The sequence below is a fragment of the Hemiscyllium ocellatum genome, chromosome 7, assembly GCF_020745735.1.
Source record: "Hemiscyllium ocellatum isolate sHemOce1 chromosome 7, sHemOce1.pat.X.cur, whole genome shotgun sequence".
In the NCBI taxonomy this organism is placed as follows: Eukaryota; Metazoa; Chordata; class Chondrichthyes; order Orectolobiformes; family Hemiscylliidae; genus Hemiscyllium; species Hemiscyllium ocellatum.
This window is the reverse complement of record NC_083407.1, coordinates 63,251,720-63,276,624: the sequence shown is the minus strand read 5'-3', so window position 1 is coordinate 63,276,624 and position 24,905 is coordinate 63,251,720. Positions and strand designations below refer to the sequence as shown.

The 24,905-nt window shown below is 38.8% G+C and overlaps 1 protein-coding gene and 1 non-coding gene across 5 annotated transcripts in view; one reads left to right on the top strand and one right to left on the bottom strand.

Annotated features, from left to right (window-relative positions):
- ubr3 (ubiquitin protein ligase E3 component n-recognin 3) overlaps nucleotides 1–24,905 on the top strand; it is a 362,664-nt gene that overhangs the window by 158,993 nt on the left and 178,766 nt on the right. For all 4 annotated transcript variants that reach the window (XM_060827270.1, XM_060827272.1, XM_060827271.1 and 1 more), the window contains 4 exons: nucleotides 2,639–2,780; nucleotides 3,758–3,862; nucleotides 21,070–21,240; nucleotides 24,332–24,795. In XM_060827270.1, the coding sequence (XP_060683253.1) occupies nucleotides 2,639–2,780; nucleotides 3,758–3,862; nucleotides 21,070–21,240; nucleotides 24,332–24,795 (882 nt within the window). The remainder of the gene's footprint in view (nucleotides 1–2,638; nucleotides 2,781–3,757; nucleotides 3,863–21,069; nucleotides 21,241–24,331; nucleotides 24,796–24,905) is intronic.
- trnaw-cca (transfer RNA tryptophan (anticodon CCA)) lies at nucleotides 15,366–15,437 on the bottom strand. The gene has a single exon. It is a non-coding gene; the product is annotated as a tRNA-Trp (tRNA).

The window sequence follows — 24,905 nt, the reverse complement described above, 5'->3', positions numbered from 1 at the left end:
GGGATGTCAAGAAGAGTCCCAAAGGGATTGTCCACTGGGCAGTTCTGGCTGAAGAACCAGTTCTGGATGCCAATACGTTAACCTTGCCTTTCATACTTTTATGTGGGTCTCCCTGATCCTTGGGTATGGGGATACTTTTGATTCTGAGGTAAATTTGTGGTGAGGTTCCCATGCAGCCCATGCTGCCCTCCTTTTTCTCGGTGATAGAGGTCACGAGTTTGGAAAGTGTGCTTGAAGGAAAACTCTTGTCCCCTGTTGTTGTTTAATTAATCACCACCATTCATAACTGCACATGGCAAAACTGCAGAGGTTAGATCTGATTAGTTGGTTGTGGATCACCTAAACATATCTATTCCATACTGCTTCCACAGTGTGGTATGCAAGTCATGTGTGACATTGCATCACCAGGGTGACATGTTACTTCAAGATATGAGGTTGTTGACTTGCTCGCTGAGCTGGTAAGTTTGTTAACAGAAGTTTCGGCACCATTCTAGATGATATTGTGGGCATCATTAACCATTGACCATAGCATTCTGCGGGTGTTTTATTCTGCTACTTTCTGCACTTATAGAGTGTTGAAAGGTGGGATGTAATTTGTTAAGTGTGGTAGGACATGTTTTCTCAGGTATACTTGTAGGAAGTGGAGCTGTTTGTAGGTGGCGCTTTGTCAGATGGGACATGTCTGAGCATGTTGCCCACATAGGTGTTCAGAGTATTCAAGATTTGTAGTTCAAATTGTGGATGAGGTTGTTGACTTGCTTGCTGAGTTAGTAAGTTTGCAGACATTTCTGGGTAACTTTGAGATATGCCTGGCATGCCCTCCCACACTCTTGATCAAACAAGTGTGAATCACCTGTCTTTATGTTAACGGTAGAGTCAGAGACCTAGCACATATAACATTACAGGCCCTTTGGCCGTCGATGTTGTGCCAACCTTTTATCCTACTCTACGATCAAACTAACCTGCATACCCTTCATTGTACTGTCTTCCATGTGCCAATTCAAAAGTAGCTTAAGTGTCCCTAAGTATCTGATTCTGCTGGAAGTGCCTTCCACACACCCACCACTCTCTGTGTAAAGAACCTACCTCTGATATCTTCCCTAAATCTTTTTCCAATTACCTTAAAATTATGCCTCCTTGTGACAGCCATTTTCACCCTGGGAAAAATGTCTCTGGGTATCCACTCTATCTATGCCTCTCATCATCTTTTACACCTCTTATCAAGTTATCTCTCATCCTTCTTTCCTCCAATGAAAAAAGCTCTGGCTCCCTCAAGCTTACTTCATAAGACATGCCCTCCAGTCCAGGCAGCATCCTGGTAAATGTCCTCTGCACCCTCTCTAAGCTTCCACATCCTTCTTAAAATAAGGCGACCAGAATGGAACACAATATTTCAGGTGTGGCCAGCCAGGGCTCGATAGAGTTTCAGCATAACCTTGCAGCTCTTAAACTCAATCCTCCTGCTAATGAAAGCTAACACACCATATGCCTTGGAGAAAGTGAGGAGCACAGATGCTGGCGATCCATATGGTACATATTATGACTGAATACAGTTGTGCTGTTTCTAATTGTCCACAGTGCCTCATGAATATCCAAGTTAGAGTTGCTAGATCAGTTCAAAGTCAGTCCCATTTAGGTGAACTTCATCTCCCCAAGGTGAACATCACTCTTAACCATGCGATCGTCACTCATATCATGCACAGACACATGTATTGAATTAATAAGAATTAGATCAAATACATTTCTCCTCTTCATTGGTTCCCTCACCACCTGCTGCAAACCCAGTCTGGCATGTATATCACATGTTCATGGTGTTACTGAACAACTCTTGGTATTGGAAATTGAAGTTCCTCTCCAGAGTTCAGTTTTTTTACCCGTCAGCCAAATCATAAAGGTTTGGTCACCTGTCTCTTGGTATAGAAAACCGATTTCAACTTTGGCTAGCCTCGATCCCTTCAAAGAACAGATTCTCAGTGGGCAACTGAATTCTGGATTTGACCGTCACACATTGAACATATTACACATTTGTGTATAGGTGAAGAAATTATGAACTTAGAAGAAATTCCATTGAGAATTATTTTTCCTCCTAAGGTTTGCTTCTTGTTAGATTACAGTTTGGACTGAACTTTTAGTTCTGTTTGTATGTTTATTTAAAAAGCAAATGGAAGGCTTGCACTGATAAGTTCTAGTGGTTCTTTGCCAGTTTGGGTTTATTTTACATTAAAGCCCAATAACTAATTATAAAAATGAATTTGATTTTAACAAAGAGCTATGAAAGAATCAGATGGTCTCTGAAGAATAAGAATGAGAATTTTCTTCCAGCAAGTGTCACTTATTCATTTCTTGTAATGTGGTACTGAATCCAGCTGTTGAGATTTTTGATGTACAGCCTACCACTGTGACTTAATATTACATGGTTTTCAAACTGGAACAATTTAGTTGTAAATTGAACAGTTACTGTCTCAGGGCAAAAAAACAGTTTTATATTTTCTGTCCTACATGTTGATAATGGGTATTACTGTTTCGTATTGGCGATAGATATGTATTTTTACTTTCATTGCTTAGGTATAATTTCTAATGGTTTGTACATTCTCAATTTTCGAATGTTAATTGGTTACATTTCTATTCATTTTGACAGCCTAAAACAGACTGGAAAATTCTCTGGTACCCCATGGCCACCATATCGGGAGAGAGCACCTTTAAATCCCAGTTACAAAGGGTTAATGCGCATATTGCACTGTAAAACTTTGCACATTGTGCTATTTACTCTTCTTTACAAGGTAAACTATAGGGATGAAAATACCTTGTGTTGCATTCTAATTAGGTTTGTGCCATTGACCTTCCTGAGGAGATAATGATTATGGAATATTAACTGCATTTAACCAAGTCTTTGTAAACTCCACAATTCGTGACCATTCCAATCGATAGTTGTAAAGAATATTCCTATTCTTGATCAACATTTTCAAGTGATAATAATAATGACAAATTAATTGCATTTCTTTGCAGTTCAGATATTGCAGATAAAAACAGACCATGTTCACAACATTTATGAAAAATAATAGTCTTAATTTCTACAGATAAACTTGCATTCACCAAAGCAGATTTTTTAAAAATGGTATTGAAATTTTTTTTGGCTTTTTGTTGCAATTAGCTGTCATATTTAAATGCAATCTCCACTTTACATTTCATTTAATTTACATGTTTTCCTTTGAATATCTTAAATTTGTATCTCATTGAGAAAATTCACTCCACTTAATTTAGTCAGAGCCTGACAAATATGAAATGAACAAAATGATTAGCGTAGAATTTGCTTTTGTTAAAAATGGAGAAACCTTCACCAAACTCAGTGATGTGTTAGTGTTTCTGGATCTTACAGTTTAGATTAGATTAGATTAGACTTACAGTGTGGAAACAGGCCCTTCGGCCCAACAAGTCCACACCGACCCGCCGAAGCGCAACCCACCCATACCCCTACATTTACCCCTACCTAACACTACAGGCAATTTAGCATGGCCAATTCACCTGACCTGCACATCTTTGTGACTGTGGGAGGAAACCGGAGCAAACCCATGCAGACACGGGGAGAACGTGCAAACTCCACACAGTCAGTCGCCTGAGTCGGGAATTGAACCCGGGTCTCAGGCGCTGTGAGGCAGCAGTGCTAACCACTGTGCCACCGTGCCGCCCACGTGGTTAAATTGCCTAATGATTGTAAATGAGTAAATTTTAGTTTTAGAATTGTGATTTATTTTTATAGATATCGATGGATCACCAGAATATGTCTGAACATGTTCTATGTATGGTATTAAACTTGATTGAACTTGGTCTTGACAATTTACCGGAAGAAACAGCTGAGGAAGAGGTGGGTGAAATGCCTGGACAAAAGTTAGCTTTTAATAGCTTTAAGCAAGCCTTCATATCAGCAACAAATACAAATAGGCAAAATAAAATTTATCTATTACATGTTCTGTTGGAAATTCTACCTTTTGAGTAAGTTATATACAACAATGAGAGAGAGTTTTCTCAGTCTCAGGTGAAATATGTAAACATGTAGAAAATGGTTGTTAGGAAAAGACTAATAGGTTAACCTAGCCTGTCCCTTCCATGCCTGATGCCATTATCATATGATAATTGTATGTGATTGGAACACTAAAACTGATATAACTTAGTCAACTAATGCTCAATTTATTAAATTTATCTTATAAAACATCTAAATATTAAAAGTAACTATTAAAATATTAAAGGTAACTATTCTTTTGTTTTATGACTCCCTGACTAGTTTTCAAATTTAGACTTCTCATACTCAAATCTACTTATTGATCTGAATTCTAGACAAAGTTGATGGATGTTCTAAGCTGCGACCAATGACTTCCTAAAACTTGCAGTTTTAAGGTACACAGCCATTGGGTGATGACCCCTCATTTTCTTGCCTTCTCACTCTTTGACAAAATGGCTTTCTACCATTACTTCTGCAACAATGATAATTAATATTCATCAATGTGTAACTATCCATCCTGCCCTTTGTACCAATTATAGCTAGAAGCAGGCCATTTGGCCCATCAAGTCCACACCGATTGTCCAAAGAGCATCCCACCTAGACTCTCACCCCATCCCTGTAACCCTGTATTTTCCATGGCCAATCCACCTAACCTGCACAACTTTGGACTGAGATGAAGCCGGACCACCTGGCAGAAACCCATGCAGACATGGGGGAAAATGTGCAAACTCTACACAGACAGTCACCCGAGGGTGGAATCGAATCTGGGTGCCTAGTGCTGTAAGACAGTAATGCTAGCCACTGAGCCACCTGCTGCACAAGCAGTTGTGAATGCAGACATTGACTCAGTAATAATTGTGAGTAACTATTGACTGAATTGAAATTCAGAATGACCAATTTGTTCCCATAATGAAGTTACAGATTGTCGAAGTGGGAGCTCCATTCAGTTGACCTTCTACCCCATGATTTAAAATCAGATAGGTCTTGTGCACACTGTCATCAAAGCATCTTTCTAGGAGCAAGTGTATTTACTTATTGGCTTACTTGATTTATTATTGTGTGGTTGTAGTTACCAAAGTATCCTTGCTGGAACATTCACAATTTCAAAGACAAATGATTTGAGACTAAAGCAGGAAGTATCTTTTATTTCTATCTAGTCATATGAACCAAAATAGAGATCAATAGTCAAAATAGAATAAATGTGAAATGAAAAATCTCTGCACTGGACAGTTATCTGAGGCAAGGGTTGGTGCTGGGTCCACTCCTTTTTGTCATTTATATAAATCATTTAGATGTGAATGTAGGAGGTCTGGTTAGTAAGTTTTCAGATGACACCAAAAGTGATGGTGTGAGGGATAGCAAAGGAGGTTATCCCAAAGTACAATGGGACTTTGATCATTTAGGCAATGGACCAAGGAGTGGCAGATAGAGTTTAATTTAGATAAATGTGAGATGTGCATTTTGATGAGGCACATCAGAGCAGGACCAAGGTCGTGAGGAGTGTTGCCAAACAAAACACCTTCATTGTTCCTTGAAAGCAGAGTTGCAGGTAGACAGGTTAGTGAAGAAGGCATTTGGTACGCTTGCCTTTATTGGTCAGTGCATTGAGTATAGAAGTTGGGAGGTTCAGTTGGAGCTGTATAGGATATTGGTTAGGCCACTTTTGGAATACTGCGTTGAATTCTTGTTTCTGTGCTCTAGGAATGATGTTGTGAAGCTTGAAAGGGTTCAGAAAAGATTGACAAGGATGTTGTCAGAGTTGGAGGTTTAAGCTTTAGGGTGAGGTAAATATGCTGGGGCTATTTTCCCTGGAGTTGGAGGCTGAATAGTGACATTATAGAAGTTTATGAAATTATGATGGCCATGGATAGGGTGAATAGTCTGGCCTTTTCCCCAAGGTAAGGGAAATCCAAATCTAGGTGGGCATAGGTTTAAGCTGAGTGTGGAAAGATTTAAAAGGGACCTAATGGGCAATGTTTACACGCAGAGGGTGGTGTGTGTATGAAATGAACTACTCGAAGAAGTGGTGGAGGCTGATACAATTACAACATTTAAAAGGCACCTGGATGGCTATGTGAATAGGGAAGGTTTTGAGGGATATGGGCCAAATGCTGGCAAGTGGGACTGGTCAGCAGGGACAAGTTGGACTGAAGGATCTGTTTCTGTGCTGTGTATCTCTATAACTTTATAACTCTAAAAATGGCTTTGTCTTGGTGATAAGAATCTGTAGTGAGCACAAACTTTGATAAAAATGGTGGACAAGTAGTTTAGCTATTCACCACACAAAGTGCGATCCAGTTTGGCTCTGATCTGTGAAATAATTATTTCAGGATTATTTTGGCATGCAAATATAACTTTGGGCTTTTTTCACTATTTCAAAAAGTTGTCTTCAATCTTTCTCCCTTGACTCCACTGCCCTTGCTTCAAAGAGCTCATAAGCTTCTTTAGGATACTTCTTAAAACATAGCTGTTTGACCATGCTTTCATCATCTGATCCAATATTTCCTTAGGTGGCCAGATTTTATTTTATTGCATCCTTATGAAATAGATTGAGATACTTAAGTTTGTCTAATGCATTTGCTAAAATTTCTGCTGTCTTTTATTTTGAGAGTTTTTTCTTTTGAATCAGCTGTACTTTTCAAAACGTGCTGAAAAAGTGTGTTTAAACTAATACTTCTGTTAATTCCTTTAATTAAACAATTTAATTAAATGTGTTATGTCACTAATGCATCAGTGAATCTTTGTGAACACTTATTATTCTGTGCCAGAAATGCAACAATGGATCAAACCATTTAGGACTGATGTTGTTTCTTAAACCCAGAAATCAGACCAGGGATTTCTTAGTTAACTGAACAATTAAAATACTCTAGCTCATGAAATATTAGTAAGTTGTAAATTATTATGTTACGGGACTCATGGTATTGAATCTATGCTTAATGTTATAGTGGCTTGGTACACTTCAATATGTATGTGAGAAAAATAAAGCAGTTATAAAATATTATTCTCGGTTATGATTAGATTAGATTCCCTACAGTGTGGAAACAGACCCTTCGGCCCAACCAGTCCACACTGACCCTCCGAAGAGCAACCCACCCAGATCTGTTTCCCTCTGACTAATGCACCTAACACTATGGGCAATTTTGCATGGCCAATTCACCTGACCTGCACACCTTTGGACTGTGGGAGGAAACCGGAGCACCCGGAGGAGAATGTGCAAACTCCACACAGTCACCCGAAGCTGGGACCCTGGGGCTGTGAAACAGCAGTGCTAACCATTGAGCCACCGTGCAGCCCCGTTCAACTAATCTCCAGATTCGACAGCCTTTTCAAGGGAAAGGTTTCCACAACACTGTGGGAGTTGTTGTGTCCTGGCACAAACAGGTTTGAATTTTAAGGCTATGGCCCCCTTCTTCTTGATGCCACGGAAATGGTGTCTCCCTATCTACTCTGGTCATTTTAAGGACTTCAATCAGACTGCCCCCTTAATTTCCTCTTACATTTATACTCTAAAACCCTGCCACACAAGCAGGCCAGTGCTAGGTGATGTGAAAAATCCAATGCAGAACTGAGGTGCTGGAAGATTTGGGAAGAAAGATGAATGTGAAATCCACCGTCAGGTGAGCCCTCAGAATAAGCTGTGTGTTGTTAGTTAAGAACATTTACCTGCAGAGCTTCTATTTTAATTTTCAAATTCTTGCAATTTGAAATTTCAGGAAAAATAATAAATGAGAAGTTTTAGATTTTTGAAGTTATAAGTTATTTTGAAAGCTGTTTAAAATATTGTATTACTTCAGAACCTGTCAGCAAAATAAGCCAGAATTTAATGTGCTGCACTACATTCTAAAGTATCTAGCTTGAGTGATGACAACTGACGTTTTGCCAGAGGATACTGGGACAGGTGGTGTTAATGGCCTGTTTTATAGATGAACGCTTCATGGTGCCTTTAGGGAAATAAGCAGGTGTTTTGAATAAAATGTGATTTTACAAAAAACTTCAACCAACAGAGATGGGAAATTATTCAACAACAATGTAGAACAGGTTGATGATCTGAGCATTGCTGATCTTTTTCTTTGATGTGCATTTTATTGTATGCTCCTTCTGAAACATACTTTAGTTAAAAAGAATTATGGTTAGCAATACGTTCTTTAATGTTTGACAAATGGCTGAAATTCGTTTACTGAAACAGTAACTTCTGCCATATTGTGTGATGTAATTTAAAAATTGTAATTTTATTTAAAATATGTTACCTTTTAATGTGGTCTTTTTATCTCTATCTTAAATGTGTAGTCTGGAAGGTTGAAAATCCTACAGTGTTCAAGTCCACTCTTTGGTCCATTAATAATTATGTGGCCCTTAGCAGGCTAACCGTTTTCCAAGTTTAAACTGATAAATAATATTTTCACCAGAGAAGTGTTAGATAGTGACATTCACCAACAAGAGAAAAAGCCTGACCATTTCACACTGACTGTTAACAGCACCACCATTGCTGAGGTTCCATCTTCTAATCAGAAGTTATTCTCGTCAACCTTTAGCAACATCATATAGTTTAGATGCTTTCAACTCCATAATTAATTCAGCATCATAGAAACCGATCAAATTCTAACAGAACTAGAGAGATTAAATATAAGAAGGATGTTCCCAATGCTGGTGAAGTTCAGAACCCCACACTCAGTCTGAGGCTGTGGGATAAGCCACTGAGCAGTGAGATGAGGATGAATACTTTTACTTGGAGAGTGAGGAACCTGTGGACTTCTCTGCCACAGAAAGCATTTGAAGCCAAAACATAGAATGTTTCTCAGGTGGAATTAGGTATAGTTCTTGATCCTTCCAAGATCAAAGGTTATGGTGAGAAAGCAGAAACAAGTTACTGAGTTGATGATCATTAGTTATCATATTAAATGGCAGAACAGGCTCAAAGGGCCAAATGACCAACTCCGATTCTTATTTGCTGTGTTCCCATATAGAACAGAGTCAACAACTTGATGTTATCCTTCTTGTGGTATGCACCCCATTCACTGCTGATGTACTATTGCTGTGCTATGCTGTATCTGCACATTGCATCTCTGGAGTGTGCCAAGCTTATCTCAACAGGGCTTTTTCACTTCAAGAGTGACAAGATCATAGGAATTAGAACTTGCTCCAAGTCTTCAGGATCTTGCAACCTTCTGACATAGGCATTTACTACTGTTCCTTTATTATATCTAGGTTAAAATTGTGGAAAATCCACTTAATTCCATAATAGGAACACCTACAGAAGAATGATTTCAGTGCTATTTGTGACAATCTCAATTAAATTAGGATTTTAAAAAAGTGAGATTTTTTAATCTAGATTCATCCATGTCTTGAGAAATAAGTCTCAATGATCTGCAACTCTTATTTAGAAAATTAGCAATGGAGAATAATCAATCAAAAATACCTTTTATAAATTATTGGCTATTTGATGTCAGTCTGTTTTTGTTCTTGGTTTCTAAGTTTCAGTTTTTAAAAACAAATTTCTGGATAATTTTTTATAGAAAGAAATTCAGTGCAACTCGTGCTTATGGAATCAAGCAAAAATTCCTAAGAAGACAGTCCTAGGCTCTCCAATATATCCACATAGGATAAACTTCCTCATCATTCTCGTACCATCTAATGCATTTGCATCTTTCTAACGTTTGGCATCCGGAGTTGGAGCTGAACTGGCGTTTGATACAAGTTCAAAAATAATACAAAGTACCAAAGCAAGGAGATTTCTATTGATAATGTACAATATGTTTGTGAACCACTTTCTGAGCTGTCTTGCTATCTTTACTGATCATTGATCCTGGTGCCTTACTATAGAGATCCAATCCAATGCCGCCATTATCTCAGTTGTAAATCCTCTTTCGCTACAATCTGAGTGGAATCCTGTTCAGATTAAAGAACAGTCATCCTGGTCTCGAAACATATTAACTCTTTCTCTTGACACAAATGCCTCCAGAACTGCAGAATTTCTGCAGCATTCTCTGCTTGTTACATGTGAGCATGTTCATGGTGGGCCATTTGGCATGCGTCTGCTGCTCTACTCGTAATATCGCAGCTGGTCTGATTGATTGTAGCATCACCTCTATCCTGTCAAGGATTTTATCTTAATAAAATAATCTCTTATTCTTCTAAATTCCAGTGCATACAGGTCCAAATTGTTCAACATTTCTTCATTAAACACTCCGTTCATCCTTCGTCTCAGTTGAGCCAATGTACTTTTGAAGTACTTCAAACGAGCAAGGAGGTCAAAAATGGACACACTATTCCAGGTGTGTTGCACAACACCCTGCACAAATGCAACAGTGCAGGTTCCGAAGAATAGTTACTTAAAGCATCCCTGTGTTTGTAACAATGCTTGCCCACTGTTATATTCCATTCACCTTGCAATAACTTTGTGTTCTAGTTGATTGCTGCAACTGCATATTACTGTTTTGTGATTCAAGTACCAGGACACTGAGATCACTCTGTATTTCTGCAACCTTCTCTCTTTCTTTTTCTCTTTCTTTCTCGCTCTCTCTTTCTTGCTCTCTTTTTCTCTCTTCTTTTTTTTTTCTCGCTCTTTCTTTCTCTATGTCTCTATGTGTGTGTGTCTCTCTGTCTGTCTCTGTCTCTGTCTCTGTTTCTGTCTCTGTGTCTGTCTGTCTGTCTGTCTCTCTCTCTCTCTCTCTGCCCCCCACCCCCCACCCCACACCCCACCCTTGGCTTTTCTATTATTCCAAAGTGGACATTGTCACATTTTCCTACATTATATTTCCATCTCTCATCCCTTTGTAGATACTTTATCATCATGAGAATCTACTTACTTATTTATCTTTGTTGCATCTGAAACTTTAGCAGCCATGCATTTGGTCTCCTCTTCCAAGTCACTAATATGGATTGTAAATGGTTTATTCCACAGCATTGATCTTTGTGGCATTCCACAAGTTACAGTTTGCCAACTTGAAAAAGACCTGTTTATCCCTACTCTTTGCATTGTGTTAGTTAACTAATCTTCTATCCGTGCTAATATATTACCACACCTACACTGTGGTAGCTGTGGTACTACACCTACATTTGTGTCATAGCTTTCAATGTGGCACCTGATCAAATATCTTTTAGAAGTCCAAGTGCAAGTCTGTAGGTTCTCCTTTGTCCATGTTTTCTTACTTTCTCAAGGAATGTAATTGAAATGTTCAAACCACGATTTCTCTTTCAGAAATCTTGTTACATTATTATTTGTTAGAGCTCTTTGATGAAGTGACGAGGAAGTTTGGTGAGGGCAGGGCGATAGAAGTAGTCTATATGGATTTCAGTAAGGCCTTTGATAAGGTTCCACATGGTAGGCTGCTGTGGAAGGTTAGATTGTATGGAATCCAGGGTGAGCTGACAAATTGGATCCAAAATTGGCTCGATGGTAGGATGCAGCAGGTAATTGTGGAAGGATGCTTGTCAGACTAGAGGCCTGTGACTAGTGGAGTGTCTCAGGAATCAGTGCTGGCCTCATTACTGTTTGTTATCCATATCAATGATTTAGATGAGACTACAGGCGTGATGAGAACGTTTGCTGATTACACTAAAATAGGCAGTGTTGTGGACATCAAGGAAGGTTATCAGAAATTGAAGCAGGACCTTGGTCGGCTGGGGAAGTGAGTCGAGGATTGCAAGTGGATTTTAAATAGATAAATGAGGTGTACATTTTGGGAAGTCAAATCAAGCTATGAGTTTCATGGTTAATGGTAGGGCCTTAAGGAGTGTAGTGGAACAGAGGGACCTTGGAGTTCAGGTTCACAGTTCACTGAAAGTGGAGTCTGAGGTGGACAGGGCAATGTAGGAGGCTTTTGGCACATTGGCCTTTATCAGTCAGGGCATTGAGTATAGAAGTTGGGAGGTTATGTTGCAGTTATACAGGACGTTGGTGAGGCTGCACTTAGATTATTGTGTTCAGTTTTAGTCACCGTGCTATGGGAAGGATGTTGTTAAATTGGAAAGAGTGGAGAAGAAATTTACAAGGATGTTGCCTAGACGCAAGTTACAGGGAGAGGTTGGACAAGCTAGGACTTGAGTCTTTAGAGTATAGAAGACTGAGGGAGGAACCTTTTATAAAGGTGTATAAGATAATGAGAGGTATGGATACAGTGAGTCCACTCAGTTTTTATCCCAGAGTTGGAGAATGAGGAGAGCATCAGTTTAAGGTTAGAGTGGAAAGAATAAAAGGGAACTTAAGGAGCAACTTTTTCACACACACTGTGGTACACATATGAAATCCGTCTTAACATAACCTGCCTGAAGTTTGCTGCTGTCTGTCTTTCTCCTTAAATAGCAGATGTGACTCCTCTATTCTCCAACCTATGGGACCTTTCTAGAATCTTGGAAGATTTCCAGTATCAGAAACAGTGCATCTGCTATTGCTGCATCTTCTTTTTTTTTAAGACCCCAGGATAAAGTCCATCCGGTCCTGGGAGCTTCAGTTGTAATAGTTTTCTCAGCACCATTTCCCTGGTGATTGAAATAGTTTTAAGTTCCTCCCTTCCTTTTGCCTTTTGATTTACTAATATTTCTGGGATGTTAGTTGTATCTTCTGTGGTGAAGACAGATTTTTAAAAAAATCTGTTTAATACTTTTCCCATTTTGTTATTTCACATGATTAATTCCACAGACTCCAGAGTTCCACATCAGTGATAGGGGAACATTTTGAAGAAAGTAGTGAAGAAGAAAATTAGTCTCCATTTAGAGAGGCAAGATTTGATCAGGGACAGTCAACATGGCTTTGTCAGAGGGATGAGCTGAAAATGTGTTGCTGGAAAAGCACAGCAGATCAGGCAGCATCCAAGGAACAGGAAGTTCGACGTTTCGGGCATAAGCCCTTCATCAGGAATGAGGAAAGTGACACAATTTTCTCATTCCTGATGAAGCGTCGAATTTCCTGTTCCTTGGATGCTGCCTGACCTGCTGTGCTTTTCCAGCAACACATTTTCAGTCTGATCTCCAGCATTTGCAGACCTCACTTTCTCCCCTTTGTCAGAAGGATGTCATGCCTAAAGAAATTGATTGAATTTTTTGAGATGATCAAGTGTACAGATGCGGGTAGGACACTTGATGTAGTTTCTTTGGATTTCAGCAAGGCCTTTGACAAAGTCCCACGTGGGAAACGGTTAAAAAACATAGAAGCCCATTGGATCTAGGGGAACTTAACAAGTTGGGTCCAAAACTGGCTGAGTGACATAGACAGAGTGTGGTGGTAGAAAGCTGTTTGTGTGACTGGAGCTCAGTGTCCAGTGGCGTTCAACAGGGATCAGTGCTGAGCCCCTAATTCTAAATTGTTTGCTAAATGTTGTAGATGAGAACTCATGGGGGAATAGCAAGTAAGTTTATGGATGTCAAAAACTATTGATTGGTCGACAGCAAGGAGAAAGGCATTAGATTGCAGGATTGCCCAGATGGGCAGATCAGCGACCGATGTAGTTTAACCCTGATAAATGTGAGGTGATGCAATTTAGAAGAAGCAATAAGTCAAGGGAGTACTCAATGAATGTCAGAAGATAAAGAAACTCCGAGTTCTTGTCCACAGATCCCTGAAGATGGCAGGACAAAGGTGATTAAGAAAGCATGTGGGATGCTTGCCTTTATCGCTCAAGGCTCAGATTGTAAGAGTAGAAGGTTATATTGGAACCATAGAGAACTTTGGCTAGGCCACAGCTGGAGTACTGTATGTAGTTCTGGTCATTGCACTATAGGAAGCATGTGATTGTACTGGATAGGTTGCAAAGGAGATTCAGAAGAATGTCATCTGGGATGTAGCACTTAAGTAATGAAGATCTTTTATTCATTCATGGGATGCAGACGTTGCTGGCTAGGCCAACGTTTATTGCCCTTCCCAAATGCCTAGAGTGCAATTGAGAGTCCATCACATCGCTGTGGGTCTGGAGTCTCATAGGCCAGACCAGATAAGGATGGCAGTTTCCTTCCCTGAAGGACATTAGTGAACCAGATGAGTTTTTTTCAATAATCGAAAATAAATTCATTGTCGACATTAGACTCTTAATTCCAGATTTTTGTTGAATTCAAATTATACCATTTACCTTGGCAGGATTTGAAGCCAGGTCCCGAGGACATGACCTGGATTTCTGGATTAACAGTCCCGTGATTAATATCACTTGGCCATTGCCTCCCCAAAGATAGATTGGAGGGGCTTAGGTTGATATCTCTGGAGCAGAGAATGCTAAGTGGGGGTGGAGGAGGAAACAAATAAAGGACTATAAGATTATGAGACACATGGACAGAAAGAGTAGAAAGCAGTTGCTTCCTTTTTGTCAAAGGATCAATAACAAGGGGCTATAATTTTAATATAAAAAGCAATAGGTTTAGCAGGGTTTTGCAGGAATTTTTTTTTCACACAGAGGAGATGGGTGTCAATGCACTGTCTGGTACAGTAGATGACAAAAAGAAAATGCAGATGCTGGGATCCAAAGTAGACAGGCAGGGGGCTGGAAGAACACAGCAAGCCAGGTAGCATCAGGTGGTGTAAAAGTCGACGTTTCTGGTATAACCCTTCAGGACTGGGGATGGGTGTGGGAGGAGCTGCAGATAAAAGGAGAAGTGAGGCAGGGTGGTGAAGTGGGGCTAGGTGAAGACAAGTAGAGGATACGAGTGGTCAGTGGGAGAAATGGATCGGTTGGTAGTAGGGAGCAGTGGCAATGAGGGGGAGGGACTGGAAAGGGAGTCGGGTGATGTGGGAGGAGATTATTTGAAATTGGAGAACTCCATGTTGAGTCCTCCAGGACATAAGGTGCCGAGGTGGAAGATAAGGTGGTGTTCCTCCAGTAGGCAGTGTGGTTTGTTTTGGCAATGGAGGAGGCCAAGGATGGTCATGTCAGAAAGGGAGTGGTTTGGTAATTGAAATGGGCAGTGACTGGGAGGTCTGGTCTGAGGCAGGTAACTTCACACCCATTAAAAAAGTACTTGAATGAATACTTAAGTGATATAATATTTAAGGCTATGGGTCTGGTCTGGGAACGTGGGACTAGTGTAGGTAGTAGTGTAGTTTTAGCTGTACAAACTCAATGGGTGGGAGGTCATCTTCTGTACTGTAAGATCGCCAATGCCCTTTAGTTACATTAGTTAACGTAGTTACTTTTTGCTTCTACTTTAGTTACTTGTACTTTGACTTAATATCACAATTATTGCTTTGCTGTTCTCTTTTGTAGAGATGCCTTGCACATTAAAAGAAAAATGTGATTGGGATTTTTTTACCTTTTGCTTTGAAATATTTTTTCCTTGAGCCAAAATGAAAATTTCTTAAGAGTGTTTGATTGATTTATTTCAGTTATTTTTAATTGTTGATAAATTCTCCTGACTGGATACTTGACATTTGTATCAATGACTTCAGTGAGCCTGACATGATTTGAACACGCAACCTTCTGATCTGGAGTCAGACGCACTACCGTTGCGCTACAAGCTCACTATTTGTATCAATGAATCTTGCTTATTTTTTCAGTTTTACAATTACGTTTCTTGTTTTTGATTAGTGTATTCACGGTCTGAGAAATTTGTGGCAGTCAAATGTCATAATTGGATTTCCCATTATTAATGTTATATATTTGAATAATTAAAGTATGAACCAAAGATTCATTGAGGAAGTTAGCTTTACATATAGCTTTGTAATATATTACTAAAAGAAAAATTTCCAGTACTTCATACAAGCAGGATTTTATGCATGAATCTCAGTTTATCCTAAATATCTCAGTGAGAGATGTTAAATGTTCAACGTCCAGTATGGTTTGCCTGACACAGTAACCTTCTAATTTTGTTTTACAAAAAAAGTTTCATTTGTTTAAACTAAGTTTTTCCTATAATATCCTACATAAAGAAAATGAAATCTCTGTCTCAGCATGTAGCATTCATGAACAAATAGACAATTGATAGTGTATGTTGAAGTAAATACAAGTGATCTGAGAGCCATTATAGGAACGTGGTTGCAGGATGGTGGGATAGTGTTCAAGAAGAATAGGAAGCTAGGTAAAGGTGGTGAAGTAGTACTGTTAATCAAGGATAGTAGTTTGAGATAAGGATGTAGAATCAGTTTGGGGGTGATGAGGAATATAAGGGGAAATAAGTCACTCGTGGGAGTGGTCTACAGATCCTGAAACAGTAATCGCGGTCTGAGACAAAACATTCAAGAAAAGCTATTGGATGCTTGTGATAAAGAACATAAATAACATGGGTGACTTTAATTATAGAAGTCGAAATAAAAAATCAGGTTAGCAGAAACAGCTTGGTCGAGAAGTTCATTGAATTATTTTGAGAGTGTTTCTTAGGGCAGCATGTTCTGGAACAGACAAGAGAGCACAGATTATATTAGACATGGTGTTGTGTAATGTGACAAAAGTGATTAATGACTTTAGAGTAAAAGCATCCTGAAATGACAATTTGATTCAATTTCACATCCAATTTTAAAGGAACGAGCTTGGCTCTTAAGACTGGTCTTTTAAACTAAAATAAGGACAACTGTGTGGTTATGAAACCCAAGCTAGCTGAAATGAAGTGGCCTATCAGGCTAGTGGATAGATCAATAGAGATATTGTAGCTGACTTTTCAAAGGACAATTCAAAGTATATTGCTACTATAAAGAAAAACCCATCATTCGTGGTTAACTAAAGAAGTTAAGGAAGATGTCAAACTTAAGGAAAAGCATATACAGTATCTGCACCAAGATGGTTGGCCTGTCAAATGATTGGTAGAATTATAAAGAATGACTAACAGGTTAATCTGGGATGAGAGGATACTAGCTAGGAATGTAGGAATGGATAGTGAGAGTTTCCAACGGTTCAGGTAGTTCTCCTATAACACAGTGGTTATGTTCTTGTGTAACATCATATTATTTAAAGTCATGCAATACAAATAATGGGGCCTATGGGAAAAACCGAGTTGAGGTGAACCTTCACAAACTTTAGTAAAAATTGAAATAAAAATAGTAGTTAGTCTAACACAAACGATAGCACACTCTAAATAAATCTTTAAATCATATATTTTAATGAAATAATACAATAAATTTAAACTTTGACACTAAAATCACTGACTACAACACTGTACCTTTCACAAAGCTCTTCAGAATTTGTGCAAGCAGAATGACCAAGTGCTGCTGATGCAGAAATCCAGCCCACCTCAAGGTTCTCCCCCGGTTTGAAATAAAGTTCCTTCTAAATGTAGATTACAGTTGCCAGTTTCAAGGCTTGCAGAGCTGATTGCATTCCTGTTTTACCTGAATACACTGAAATTGCGTTTTGCAGACAGAGGAACCTAGGGCTAGGTTTTGCTGTTGAGCCAGTGCTGGGGGTGGAATCGCTTAACAGTGAATGGGAGTTTACTTTATTTTTAAAAAAGTTTGCAGTTCACAAATGACATTACACTAAATCATGTTTACTAAACTCAAGTTGTAGAAGAATTACCTGTACTTAAAAATGAAAACTCAAAGTCAGTGTTGTTCTCTCCAGAGCGAGAGAATTAGGAGTTAATAATAGATGATAGGGAAACACAGCTGAAAGGCACAAATACTTTGCTTCTGTGTTCATTCTCGAGGATCAAAAGAAACAATAATAGTAATAGTGTAAAATCACAATGTTGAGGGGAGAGAGGAACCAATGAGATGGCAATCACAAGGGAAGAAACACTAAGCTAACTAATGTAACTGCAGGATGTGAAGTCTCTGGATCCAAATGGACTTCATCCTTGGGGCCTGAGAAAAGGTGGCTAATAAGCGAGTAGTTGAGTTGCTGTTAAGTTTTTAAGAACCATTTACATTCAGTAACGGTTCTTTCAACCCGGAAATTCCTTTATTCACAATGGGAGGGAGGCAGACAACAGGAAGGAATAGAATTGTTAGCTTGAAGTCTGGTGTGAGTAATGTGTTAGAATCAATCATTTAAGATATTATAGCTGTGCACTTAGAAAACCTTGAAGTAATTGGGAAGAGTCAGCATTGTTTCATTAAAGGGGAAATCGTGCCTAACAAATTTATTGTCGTTCTTGGAAGTAGTAACATTGAGTACAGTGAATGGTTTACAGGCTGCCACTAATAGGTACAAATCTACCTCGGCACAGAATCTTGATACAAAGCAAGAAAATACAAAAAGCAAGTTAGTAAGTTAAATATTACACTCCTTTTTACTCAAACGTAGAAAACCAAAGATCACAATTAATAGTTCAATGTCACAGTCCGTAAGCACCTGGCCATGATGGACTTGCACTCGCAATGGCTTGACTTTGCCCTTATCCCTACTGTCACCTTGGGCTGCCTACTCCTACTTTCACCATCAGCCGCTTCAGCCTGCTTTTCCCGCTCTCACCACCAGCCATCTCGGCCTACCTGCTCCTGCTCTCACCACCTCGGACTGCCTGTTCCCGTTCTTGCTCCCAAATACCTTGGGGCTGCCAGCTCCTGTCCTCGCCAAGAGCTGCCTGCTCCTGTTCTCACCGGTGGCCACTTCTAGCTGCCTGTTCCCACTCTCCGGCTGCTTGGGATGACAGCCATTGATGTCGGTGACGTCTTTTGCCACCATGTTCAGCTTGCTGTTCCCACAAGGAACTCTAGCTTGATCTCCTCCATGCTGCACAAGCTTGCACCTTACATCAGGTAAATAAATTAGACATAAATATTGCACACAAAGCAGTCTCATTCTTCCTCGCTAAAGCCCAGCAACAGTCACCATATAATCTCCTAAGTGCTGAATGATCCAAGTGGCATCAGCAAGGAGAGGTTAAACTCATAGCTCAGCGCTTGGATAGAGGGCATGGTACACAGGGTAACGTATTAATGGAGATAGAAGGTTGTTGTCTGCCAGAAAAAGAATATGCACGAGTGGGCCTTTGATTGATAGGATGGTGTCTAATAATGGTGAGATAGGGCCCAGCATTATACAAATTACATAAATAACTTTGATGTGGAGAGCAAATGCATTACAGCTAGATTCATACATGACAACAATTAGTATGAAAGTATGAAGAAGATACAAGGAAGTTGTAGAGAGACAGTTTGAGTGAATAAGTGAAAATCTGACAGATGAAGCATGTGGAAAAAATGTGAAGTTGTCCACTTTTGCAGGAAGAATGAAAACGCTGAGTATTTAAATGGATAATGATGACACAATTTTGATATACAGAGGGATTTGATGTTCCGGTGCCTGAGTCACCAAAAATTTAAAATGCAGATATGGTATTTAATCAAGAAGCCTAATGGGATGCAATCTTTTGTATTTAGAGATTTGAATATAACTTAAGTGTTATGGTTCAGTTATACAAGTAATTGACAAGACCATTTTTGTCAAGCTGTGTACGCATTCTTGATCTGTCTATTTGAGAAAGAATGTGAATTCATTGCAGGCAGTTCAGAGAAGGTTTTCTCAGATTGTTATCTGAAATGAACATCTTGTCCAATGAGGGTAAGTTGAACAAGTTGGCTTGTTTCCACTGATGTCAGACCAGTGAAGGTGAATAGATTAAAGTTTGAGATTTTGAATAGTTTCGACAAGATGGACATGAAAAGGACATTTCCTGTTGTAGGTGAGTCCAGAATTAGGAGGTGATGTTTTTAAAATTAGAGGTCACCTTTTTCAAACAGATATGAGAATTTGTTTCTCTGAGGATTGTGTGGTCTTGGAACTTTATGCTTCAGAAGGAGTAGGGCACAGTCATTAAATATTGTTAAGCCAGATTCTCTTTAGGAAAGGGAATGGAAGGTTATTGACGGGGATAGGAATGTGGAATTGATACTGATCAGCCATGGTGGAACAGGTTAAAGTGTCCAAATAGTGGTCTTCTGCTCTTATTTCATATGTTCACATGTAAAGGCAGTATAGCTGAATGGTTTAAAAAATGAAGATTGTCACTGGAGGGAAGTATTGTGACTGATTATAAAGAAATACACCCTGCGGTATTTTTGAGTTCTTTATTAGGTCTACACTTATTGATGTATTGATTTCCTGTACTTGGGTATGCAATGCAACATTAACAAGTAATAAAAAACTTTGAAATGTGGGTCATGATGCTAACATTAGTTTGCCGAAGGCAGATTGCCTAAGTTGGTAGATGCATAGTAGGTACAATTTAGAGTCATAGAATCTCTATTGCATGGAAGCAGGTCATTCAGCCTATCGAGTCTACATCAACCCTTCAAAGAGTAACCCACCCAGATCCATCCCATATCCGTAACCCCACATTTCCCGTGGTTAATCCAGTTAGTCTGCATATCGCTGGACACTGGGTAATTTAGCATTGCCAGGTAAAAACAAGGACTGCAGATGCTGGAAACCAGAGTCTAGATTAGAGTGGTGCTGGAAAAGCACAGCAGGTCAGGCAGCATCCGAGGAGCAGGAAAATTGACGTTTCGGGCAAAAGTCTTAGCATTGCCAAACCACCTAACCTGCACATCTTTGGACTGTGGGAGCAAAACAGAGCGCTGTGAGGAAACCCACACAGACACTGGGAGACTGTGCAAACTTCACACAGACAGTCTCCTATAGGTGGAATTGAATGTGTGTCCCTGGCATTGTGAGGCAACAGTGCTAACCATTGTCCCATTGTGCTGTCCTGCATAAAATTTGAAGTGATTAATTTTGCCAGGAGGAATAAGATGAAACAATATAAAATAAATGGTAAAATTTGTTAGGAGGTGCAGGAACATGAGTTTGTGTTGTATATCTACAGAAATATTTGAAGGTAGCAGCACAAATTGCAAAGACTCAAAAATGTGTATAGAATTCTTGCTATTCCATGAAGCTCTTGGAAGATGTTGATGGCTTTCACACAGTTTCAGCAGACATTTGAAACTTTGTGGTCTCCATGTGATAAACCAAGCCATTGAGAATATTTACAACCCTAATTATGGGTATGTCTTAGGTATTTTTTAATATGGTTTTTGACTTTGGCACCAGTATTTGATGATAATGTTAGGATACAATAGTTTCTGACCATTTGCTTTTGTTTATGTATAATTTTAAATTTTTATTTACCTGTATCAACAAAAACAACTCTCAGACATGTTCAACTACATTTACTCCAAAAAGACTAATTAACTTTATAATTAAATTTTCTTGTAGGAAATGTTTGGTGAAGAGCGATGTTCTGATAGTTGGTTTCATGGAACTAACATAGCAACAAATCTGCATCATATCATTAACTATGTGCGAGTCAGACTTCCGGAGACAGCGCCAGAAGTGACCAGAGAAGCACCTGCTAGCACAAGCTCAGATACCTCTTCTTTTATGCAGGTTAGTGTGTGTTTGTTGTGATAATTTAGCCTCACATTTGCAATAGTTAATCAGAAATAACAAAATTATATAATGTATTCTCATGTACTAATCCCATATGTCTGATCTTTTATTGGCTATTGATCCGTTCCCAAGGTTTGCATGGCCAATAAATATATGAATTATTCAGAATAGGGCACTTGATCCCTCAACTCTACTCTACCTTTCAATAGGATAATGATTGATGTGATTATTCACATTCCTGCCCAAACCTGTTAAAGTTTTACATCCTTTCTTGTGACAAATCTGCCTATCATGACCTTGAAAATTTTCAAAAACTCTCTCCCTCAAAAAGCAATGGAAGCAGAGTTCCTAAGACTCATTATGGTCTGTCAGGGGAAAAAAAGCTCTCTCATTATCTCTGCATTAACACGTGAACTCTGACTTTAACAAACTGTCCCTATTTCTAGATCCTCCCATAAGAGGAAGCATCCTTTCTGTACCTAACTATCAAGTAGCACCCCCCCTAGCCTCACCCCAGAAACATTCTTTGTTTCAGTCAAGTTGTCTTTAACACTGCTACTTTCACAATACATGCAAAGCTATTCTGTGCAACCTTTCTTTATAAGACAGCCCACCTATTCCAGGTATGAGTCTCGTAAATCTTCTCTGAACTCTCTAGTGTATTTACATTCTTCCTTAAATAAGGAGGTCCAATTCTGTAGATTGTACTATGTGATCTCATTCTTGTCCTGTATAATTGAAATGTGTTTCTACTTTTGGATTCAATTTCTCTCACAATCAACAATAATATTGATTTAGCATTCCTAAATATTTGCTGTGCCTGTCCTATGAACATTTTGTGATTCATGCACACCTTCCCAAATTGGATATCTTGCCCCACTATGTAATTTAAAACTCTCTCTACTTTTTAAATTAATCACTGAAAACTGGCCCCAACATGTTTGTGGCATAGATTGTCCCAATATACAGTCTCCACTTACCTAATATTGGTGGCAATGTCCACCTTTTTCTTGTTCCACTGGTAGGACAGGATATCCAAGAGTGAATTGAAATGATACACTTTTTAAAAATTTATTTTTTTGACACAAACTTCACTGGTTCTGCTTTCATTTCTAACCTTAATTGCCCTTGAGAAGTTGATAGTTACCTTCTTGAACTGCTGTAGTTTGTGTATTATCAACCTGTGTTGAGGGTGGTTAGAAGGTAGACAGAAGCATAGTGATAGTCACTGGGATAGTAATCCAGATGCTTAAGCTATTGATTTGAGGATGAGGGTCCAAATCCCATCGCAGCTTTTGGAATTTAGATTCCATTAATAAATCAGGAAGGACAAATTTATCTCAGTGATAGTGACCATGACATGGAACACATATATTGTTGTATAAATCCATCTAGTTCTTTCAGGGAAGGATTTCTGCTGCCCTGACCTGGTCTGGCCATAAGTGACTTCAGACCCACAGTAAATACAGGTTGTTCACTTCAAAGGCACTGTGAAGTAGGTAAAAAATGTTTACCTTGACAGTGGTGGTGGCAGAAGTGGCAGGTTTCAAAGGTATTGTTGAGGGAGCATTTGTGAATTATTGCAGTGCATCTTGTAGATGGTACATACTGCTGCATTAATCGAGGCTAGGAGATAACCGACAAATAATAAGAGAGAAAAACATAGTTCTTGGGGACACCAAAGGTAATGGTGTGGTAACAGGAAGAGAAACCAGTACAATTAATTCTCTGGCTATGATTTCATAGAAGTTTGTGTGCAAGTCAATTGAGAGAGCGAGCTTGAAGATTCATGGATGCCAATGAGAGATTTGGAGGAGTTATATTCCAGAGGTTGATAAAAATGTTTGAAGAATGAGATTGATGGGAGGAAATTATCAGGAACAATTGGATTGATTGGAATCTATTGATTCAAAATGGGCCTGAGGAAGCATGCCATGAGGGATGGCAGATGTAAGTGGGTAGCACTCGGTTTGCATTGAACTATTTAATTGCATATTGGAAGTAGGCTGAAATTCACCAATGAAGTAATTGTGTCAGTTCATTTTGTATTTTGGAAATATGCAATACCAGAAATAACATGATCTTTCAACTTGTTTTTTGCTTAATGAAGACACGAAGGAAATCTTTGGTTCTTTTTAACATCACACTGTGATTTGCAATGACAGCTGCAAATACAATGAAAGTTTGGAACTATTTCAGATTTTTCAGAATTTATACTCAAGAAATATAAAAATGCTGCATCATGGGGCATGCAAGGGTGCTTGCATTTTTCACTGAAAAATGGCATCCTTTACTTTTCAAACTAACAGTTCTGTGCTTCACAACAACTTTTTCATCTCTCTTCCTTTATAATAGGGGTCAAGAAGGGCTACTGCTCTCACCAGAGAGGTACTCAGTTTCTTTCTTGTTCTGGATAACCAATCTATCAAAGTTGTTGTGTGGAGTGTTGCAGACTTCATGTAATAAGTAGACATTTTAGAAGAAACAAAATTATGTTTGGAATGTTGTCTTTCAATTCTGTAAAATCTTCAAGGTATTAATTTACTGCCTGGGTTATGTAATTCACTTTATCTCTCCAAGTGCATGGATTTTGAATTAGTTAAAATTCCTCTCCTATTTTTCCTTCCTACTCTCAATCCCATTTCATCCAGCTTGAAACCTGGTGTTCAGTGTACCTGTACTTGTTTTCTGTAAACGGAAGTTACGTTGTTCTGATGCTTTAGTATGCTTTTCAGAAAAAAGTAAAGCGGTGCATCTGCTAATGTAATTAGAATGTGGAAGATTTTCACCTTGCTGCTTGTTTGTAAGTTGGTGAAAATTGGTGATCAGGTTTTCCACTTTCATAGATTTAATTATGAATGGAAATTCAGGTTGTTGCTTAATGTATTTTTTTAAAAAATAGGGTTCTTTTATAGAAATGGGGGATAAAGTTGATAGCAGACTAACAACAATATTTTCACGCAAGCCCAGCAAATTGGCAATCTAACTTGATGTCAAGTATACCCGTAATTGTGAATGTCCACTGACATTTAAACTTTCGAGATTTTATTGTTGTAACAAATTTGAATTTTATTTCATTTTCTTTTAGAATTCAAATACAGCTCAGGTCTTCAGTTTAGTTGCAGAACGCAGAAGAAAGTTTCAGGAGATTATAAATCGCAACAGTGGCAGTGCGATTCAAACTGCAGCTGTGAGGCCAAAAACATCAAAGTGGACTGCTCCTAATTCAACTCCACAATTTACCACAACCATTTTGGAAATCAGAGAAAGTATGCTTTCTTTACTAATCAAGCTCCATCATAAACTCTCAGGAAAACAAAACTCTTATTATCCATTTTGGTTAGAAGATTCAGAATCTACATCCAGGTTGGACCCGATGCAACAAATCCATGGTGATGGGATAACAGCAATAGAAAGAATTCTATTAAAAACTGCAGCACGGAGTCGTCAGAACAAGTGTAGCATTGAGGAGATCTGTAGGAAGGTGGCACCACCTGTACCTCCTAAGAAGAGTAATTCAGCAGATAAGAAAGCTTTGGATAAAGAAGAAAGGTAAATCTTATTTGGAAATATGTGTAGATTTAATGGACTGTAATTTAGAAATAATCAGAAAAATGAAACTCATATTTGCATGTACTTCCTACTTTTGAATACTATATCTG